General features: G+C 38.4%; 1 protein-coding gene across 2 annotated transcripts in view; it reads right to left on the bottom strand.

Moving 5' to 3' along the window:
• STK38 (serine/threonine kinase 38) overlaps positions 1 to 8,177 on the bottom strand; it is a 43,031-nt gene that overhangs the window by 6,068 nt on the left and 28,786 nt on the right. For both annotated transcript variants that reach the window (XM_024765875.1, XM_024765876.1), the window contains exons 8-9: positions 6,608 to 6,710; positions 5,684 to 5,745 (exon numbers count right to left, since the gene is read on the bottom strand). In XM_024765875.1, coding sequence (XP_024621643.1) covers positions 5,684 to 5,745; positions 6,608 to 6,710 — 165 coding nt within the window. The remainder of the gene's footprint in view (positions 1 to 5,683; positions 5,746 to 6,607; positions 6,711 to 8,177) is intronic.

Consider the following 8,177-nt stretch of genomic DNA (forward strand, 5'->3'; position numbering starts at 1 on the left):
ACTACCCGTGCTATGCTTGTATGGATATTTGTATAAATGACATATACTTTCTTGTATATTTCAACTTTTGATAAAGGGTTTCGTACTGTACTGCATTATTCTATAGTGCTGAAACTTGTTTTTACTCCATATTATGATTTTGAGATTTATTCATGTAGCTCTAGTTCACCAATTTCACTGCTGTACACTATTCCATTATACAAATGTCACAATGTTTTTTATACATTCTTCTCTAAATAAACACTTACATTGCTTCCAATGTTTCACTATAACAAGTAACACCTGAATAAACATTCTTGTAACACGTCCTGGGCACTGGGTAGTATTGCTGGGTCTTGCATCATGAGCATCTTCAACTTAATCAGACATCATCCAGTTGTCCTCCAAGGTGGTTACATCTATTTAACATGCCCAGTGGGATGAGCTCCTAGTGCTCCACTTTCACCAACACTTGTCTTTGTCAGACTCTTAAATTTTTACCAATCTGATGAACATGAAATAGGATCTTGCTGTTTTTAATCTGCATTTCCCTTATTTCTAGTAAGGTTGAGTGCATATTCATATGTTAATTAGCCATTCAGTTCTTTTTTCTGTGAATTACTACTGTTCAGATCCTTTGACCATTAGTTTTTTTCAGTTGCATCACCTTTTTTCTTACTGATTCCTTGGAATTCTTTCTTTTTTAGCTTTTCTTTTTGGCCTCACGGCTTGTGGGATCTTAGTTCCCTGACCAGGGATCGAACCCTGGCCCTGGCAGTGAAAATGTGGAGTCCTAACCACTGGACCACCAGGGAATTCCCTCGTAGTAATTCTTTATGAATCCAAGGCATTAATCCTGATTCATCAGAACATTAATCCTTTATAGTTTTATATATTGCAAATATCTTCTCCCAGACTGAGGCTTATCATTTTTATTACGACTTTTTAAATTTGTTACATACCAAAAAATTACCAAATTATGAAGCATAACAAAATGAATACCCATGAGTCCAAATGAAGAACCAAAATATGTATCACTGATATTATTCAAGCTAACAGTGTACCCACCAGCCCATCCTCCTGCCTCTTCTCCTAACCCTCATGCTCAATTTTATGTTTATCATTCCTCTGCCTTTATTTTTTTTATTTTTATTTTTTGGCCACACCACGCGGCATGCAGGATCTTAGTTCCCCGACCAGGGAATTGAACCCATGCCCCCTGCAGTGGAAGTATGGAATCCTAACCACTGGACAGACAGGGAATTCCATTCCTCTGCTTTTATTTTATTTATTTATTTATTTATTTATTTATTTATTTATTTTTCCTCTGCTTTTAAAAAGTAATTTTGGGGCTTCCCTGGTGGTGCAGTGGTTGAGAGTCCGCCTGCCAACGCAGAGGACATGGGTTTGGGACCCGGTCCAGGAAGATCCCACATGCTGCGGAGCGGCTAGGCCCGTGAGCCATGGCCGCTGAGCCTGTGCGTCCAGAGCCTGTGCTCCGCAACGGGAGAGGCCGAAACAGTGAGAGGCCTGCGTACCACAAAATAAAAAATTTTTAAAAAAAAGTAATTTTGCCACATGTGTCTCTCAAACTGAGATCTTAGTTTTGTTTTTGAGCTTTGTAAAAATATTCTACATGCAGTCTTCTGCTACCTGATTTTTCCTCTCAGTATTTTGTTTCTAAAATTGATCCATGATGTCACATGTAGCTGTAGTTCAATTATTTTCACTGCTAAACAATATTCTATTCCAGAATGTAACCATTTTCCCGTCCATGGACACTGGGCTATTTCCAGTTTTTTGCTATTATGAAAATGCAATAAACATTCTTATACATGCTTCCTGGTTCAGAGGTACAAGAGTTTCTCCATGGCATCTGACTAGGGGTAGAACTGCTGGGTTGTAGGGTATGCACGTGAACTATAAGATAATTCCAAAGTAGTTGGACCATGTGGCTTGTCTTTTCATTTCCTTCTGTCTTTCAATATACTGAAGGTTTTCTTTCTTTAAAGTAGTAAAATACACCAAGTATTCCTTTACAATTTGTACTTCTTGTACGTTATTTAAGAAGCCCTTCCTTTCTCTGAGGTCATAAATATATTGCCCAGTATTTTCTTCTAAAATTTTTAAAGTTTTATTTTCCATCTACGATTTCTTTTTGTGTATACGGTAAGGCAGGAACTCATTTTTTCCATATGGAGAATTGTACACTGTTTTCTTTTAAATACACATATTAAATAACATAAATGCCAACTATGTTTTTTTTTAAAGCTTTGGAGTCTGAAACATGGATTGGGCCTTCCCCAAGAAGCAGAAATATTTTAATTCTAATTATAAAAGTTGAGAAACTACAGAAACCCTTCAATTTAGACTAAATATATTCCAGCAAAGCTGAATGTTAAGTAAATCTTATTTGTCCAAAGATTTCTACTATAAAACCAGAGACCTACTGCCACAAAAAAAGAATTTCTTCAAGATACTAAGGTGTAAAAAAAAAAAAAAAATCTTGGAGTTATAGAATGTAGGCAACAGCAGGTTCAAAACTGTGATATAAGGTAATGTTCTCACCTGGGAGCTAGAGTCCCACCTTGGGAGCCCATTCTCACTTTAGCACATCGTAAGTATAAATGATCCAGGTACTGCCCCCTTCCCAAACCTTCGTCTGTTTTCCATACTGGGGTGTCCTCCAACTTGAAGCTCTTAATACCTCAAATCTATACCCTTCTTTTTCCTTTTGTTGTCTGGGTGTTCACAGTGTCAGCTAGAGCTATGCTCTAAAAGAGTTTTGTTCATTGTTAACAGTCATTTCAAACATATGATATGTTCCAACTTATGATTTCATTTAAGATTTTAGGGGATATAAAGCAATTTAATTTCCTACTTAATGACTTCTGAAAATTCTACACTCAAAAAAAAATGAATTGACAAAGATTGGATGCCTAGATGTACCTCATCTTTTATTACCTCTGTGGTTTAATACCTTAAAGTTAACTCAAACCTATTGCCTAATCAGTTACTAGGGCCTAAGAGTTACCCAGAACCATGCTGGTACTACAAATATTAGAATAGGATTTAATCAGCCAAAGATGAAGCTAAAGCCTCTGCTTTTTTTCAGTGATTCTCAATGGACTGAAAAGTAGCAGGCAGCGGGCTTCCCTGGTGGCGCAGTGGTTGAGAGTCCGCCTGCCGATGCAGGGGACACGGGTTCGTGCCCTGGTCCGGGAAGATCCCACATGCCGCAGAGCGGCTGGGCCTGTGAGCCATGGCCGCTGAGCCTGCGTGTCCGGAGCCTGTGCTCCGCAACAGGAGAGGCCACAACAGTGAGAGGCCCGCGTACCGCAAAAAAAAAAAAAAAAAAAAAAAAGTAGCAGGCAGGGTGAACAATTATATACGTTAGGCTTAACCTAGAGCAATAAATTTATATTAAGCATTAACTAATATTAACCTTCAACTTGGTACTAGCTGAATGGGATCACTTAAGACAGGTCAAAAGCACAGGGCTAACTGACCTTTTTTTTTTTTTTGTGGTACGCGGACCTCTCACTGTTGTGGCCTCTCCAGTTGCGGAGCACAGGCTCCAGACGCGCAGGCTCCGCGGCATGTGGGATCTTCCCGGACTGGGGCACGAACCCGTGTCCCCTGCATCAGCAGGCGGACTCTCAACCACTGTGCCACCAGGGAAGCCCTAACTGACCTTTTGAAGACTGAAAGTTAGCTTTATTTTCTTCAGGTTATCAGGGGAGGTCATATGAGGATGACCACTTCTACTATACAGTAAAAAGGCAAGAACCTTAACCACAGCATGAGAACCTAAGTTTATTCAGATTAAAAAACATTAACTATTAAAGAACACTTAACTCCAAATATGGAACTTGGGACATTTCCTTCCTTATAGACCTATAAGGGGTTCCTAGTAAGTCTGACATGACCCTTTGGTATATGTCAAAAGGCATAAAGCTTCTCAGAGTACAAGAATAATTTAAGGTATTTAAGCTTAATTACCCTCAAAATTAAAGTGGCCAAAGGTTAAATCTTAGTTTGCTTTTAAAAAAAATTTTTTTAATCACAGAAGATTCCTTACCTTTTGTTACCCTCCAAAACATAATTAACAGTCTCCCAATAATGCAGGAGCTACTGTTTAAGAAATAGTCTCTTAGATAGAGGGTCTCAACTTTCACTGCACAGTAGAATCCCAGAGCCCTTTTAAAAATCAGGTAAGATACTGAGACTATATACCCCAAACCAACTGCATCAGAATCTCTTGGGGTGGGACCCAGCATCAGTAAGTTCTGAAGTTCCCTAGGTGATTCTGGTATGCAGCCAAGGCTAAGATCTACTGCTCTATGAGAGACATAATAGAAGCGCCTGACCAAATCTGCTCCTGACATTCCCTAATCCTTAACAAACTATGAAAAGAAGGCTATGATGTGACTCGCTATACCAAACTGAAGTATCCCCAAGTTAATGTTAGAAAAGATATCACAGATTAATTTCATTTTCTACATTTCCAAAACCCAGGTTTAACATAAAAATCATAATATTCAAAGCATGGTCTTGAGACCCACTGATGGGCCTTAAATGAATCCAAAAAGCGCAAGCCTTTCTTTTGATTCTTTCTTAATCCTAAGGCTTCCACTTTCACATATGACTAACAGATACTTAGCAGCAACCTACTATATGAGTTATTAAAGATACTATAGAGAACTCTAATTCACTATTTTACTAAGAAGTCTGGCCAAAACACTGTATTTGGCAAACCTGCCAAGTTACAACTGTATACACCAACAAGCAGAAGTGCCACTATTTCTAGCTAATACACATGCATGATCATCATTCCAAGTTAGTCATAGTTTTCCATCCCTGCTATTCTTGCTTTCTAATGACCAACTGCTATAGTTTAGCTTTACTATTTTCAATTTGCTATTGGGTTTCTAGGAAAGCCTAAGTATGTAGTGATACACATTTCTATTATATCTGGTCAATAATTCTCCAATAACTAGACACTGGGATACGTGCATTGCATTTTATGAACCAATGAGTCAGAATAAAAGTTTGCCTAGACAGCAGTATTTCACTGGTGAATCTGTACTATTTAAATAAATTCCAACATGCTATTGATATCAAGGTAAATGCAATAATGTTACTTATTTTTAAGCTTGTGGGGCATAATTTTATGTATATATACTCAAATACTAGTAAAGTAAGCATTTCCCTTAAATTTCTCTCCAGTTTTTATCACCAAGTTCCTTTTTCCACCATAAAGTAGGAAAGGGTGGGGCAGGTGAACTGATTTGACTCAGTGAATCTAAAAAACTTTTAAAGTTTGAGAACCACAGCCTTAAAGCTCTGGGTAGGTATTTGTACTTAGTTTCATTTTGCGAAAACTCCATCTTAAATATAACCCTTTTACCACCATAAACAAAGGGAAAAGGTAAAACAGGAAGGAAAGGGGTTGTCACCAATGTAAAAGGTCAGAATGAGGTCATCCACTGAAAATGTCACAACCAGAACAACCTCATATTATCTGCCCTCCTTCAAAAGATTACTTTTGGCGCTACCAACATAATGACAGTGCTCTATTAAGGTAATTTAAAACAAGGAACAGGTAAGCTGCAAACATTTATCAAATGCAAATTTATGTGCATACTTTTAAACTGATTCATACTTGGTTTGTAGCATTTAAGAAGCCACAAATATTACTTACTAGCTGACGTCTGTTTCTTTTCCAGGTTTCTGCTTTCCTTTTGGAATTCATGTTCTGAAAAGCTAAAAGCAGAGAAAACAAGTTCTAATCAAAGTTCAGGAATAAAGTTTACTACTTTTTTAGGCTCTGGTTCAAGCCACATGAGACCCTCAAGTCTTGCTTTTCTGCCCATACATCAGTAACTCTGGATGACACATTTCCCAGCAAATTCATAAGCCCAAATCAGAGGCTCTAAAGCATTAACTCAAAGAATCACACAATAAGAGTTGTAAGCCACACTTCTATGTGGATTAGGTGGCCAGAGAGGACACGGACAGGCCTTAAACAAAATTACAGGGAATTTAATCAGAATCACAGGGAATTCAGTCTCATCAGAAGCAAAGGTCCCAAAGTGGACCTAAAACATTCACAACTTCTCAAAATTACTATCAAATTTCCAACAGTAGTAACTGTTACATAATCAGCGACTTCTGAATATATAATGCACTACGGACATAAGCTTCTCAAGAATGAACTGTAATTTTACTACAGAGTTTCAATGGTTTGATAGAGTGAAAGTGACTCATAAACTTCTTTCTGCCATGACAGAAAGAAGCACCAAGGATAAATCTAATCTGGAGTTGTTCCTAGGACTCTTTCCTCTACTACTTTTGCTTGCCTGCTCCTTATTCGTCCCTTGTAACCTTCTCAGTAGAGCTCCAAAGAATGCTCTTTTGGACATCTGTCTTTAACACATTTGGTAGCCTTCATCTTGCCTCACCATATAGTACAAATCACAGGCAAACCTGGGAAGGTATTTTTACTCTCTAAAGACTCAAACTGTGAGAATCTCCTAATCCATCCCACATATTTTGGTTAGCAGGGGAACAGCTCTTCCAGGCCCAGTTAAGGGATAAAAAGGCTAACATCACTGTTAACACTTACTGAAATCACTGGGGAGGCTGTGGTTCAGATTCCTATAAAATTCTGTCCTATGTGCTTTTTTCAGTCCTGTGCAAAGGCCAAAGTCAGAAAGTTTCACGTGGCCCTATGGGGAGGAAACAAGGTAATGAATGGATGAACATTCATGGATGTGGAACAGAACATTATCTTCTCTAGCTCTGTGCAGTATCCATTGCAGCTCCACAGCCAAAGGATGCTGCTTTTTCTTTTACTACAGGGAGAAATATATAATAGCAAACAAATTCTTTAAAGATCACCCCAAATCCTATTATACAAATAAAAGTATTTTCATTTTTGCACATTACCTTTGTTTTTGTCCAAATATAAACTTTAAAACTAGTTGAAGCCTCCATGGCATCTAACTTTTTTTCACTTTTTTAAAATATTGAAATATAGTTGGCATACAATATTATATTAGTTTCAGGTGTATCCACAGCATCTTATTTTACTTCTTAAACTAACTCAATCAAATATTCTTCTGTTTCTTCAAAATCATCTTTAATGTCTACATAATATTCAAATGACTTAGTACATCGCTGTCTACCTATCCCCCGATACTGGATGCTCAATCCACTCTCAAAGCACCCCTGTGCCAGAGAGGGCCTGTGTTCCCAACCCTAATCACGCATGGTACAGAAGATGGTCTTAATAAACGGCTGTTAAAGGATGAGTACATAAACAAATCTTTGTTCATATAGCTTTCTCCCCACATGAATTATTTCATCAGAATAAATGCCAAGGAGTAAACTATTGCAAAGACAAAGGGAATAAACTTTATTGCACAGTTATTGACAAATATTGCCACACTGTATTCCAATCATAAGTCTCTGACTTTATCATTCTCTTCAAAGAAAACTCACACCTCCTGTGAGCCAGGCACCATGCCTTTAAGTGTGCTGTCTCATTCTTAAGCCACACTTCAGACTCAAGAGTCATTAAATGACTTTGGGGTGAAATGGCAGAACCAAAGCCAGAAATCAATGCTCTCTCTCTCCAGACCAGGGTTACTTAACCTCTCCAACCCCCTGATCTCATCTGGAAAATGGAAATAATGATATCTTCCTGGCAAGAATGATGGGAATTAATGCATGTAAGGCTCCTAACCTGGTACCTGGCACATGCTCCTAAGGAAGAGGAAGGTGTTCTTGGGGTGGTGAGATTTTCCTTGCAGGACATTTGGTCCACGCCAAAAGGTCCTTGATACTTGGTTCTGTCCAAAACCATTTGGCATGGACACTTTGGATTGGACCAAATTGCAAGGAACTTTTTGCATGGACCAAACGTCTTATGAACATTTTAGACAGGACCAAGTGTCCACTAACCAAAATTTTAAGTATATAAGGAGGTAAAACCAAAAACAGGGGAGAGACTCCTGATGCTCAGGGATCTATACTGCTCAAGGTCACACAATTAAAAGTGATGTGGCCAAGGTCTGAGCTCCAATGACTCATCTGTGGTTTCTGGAGGTTTTTTTTATCCCATTAGGGTGTGTGTGTGTGTGTGTGTGTGTGTGTGTGTGTGTGTGTGTGTGTGTGTGTGTGTGTGTGTGTTA

Source organism: Neophocaena asiaeorientalis, unplaced genomic scaffold (assembly GCF_003031525.2).
Source record: "Neophocaena asiaeorientalis asiaeorientalis breed wild unplaced genomic scaffold, Neophocaena_asiaeorientalis_V1.1 scaffold46, whole genome shotgun sequence".
Classification (NCBI taxonomy): Eukaryota; Metazoa; Chordata; class Mammalia; order Artiodactyla; family Phocoenidae; genus Neophocaena; species Neophocaena asiaeorientalis.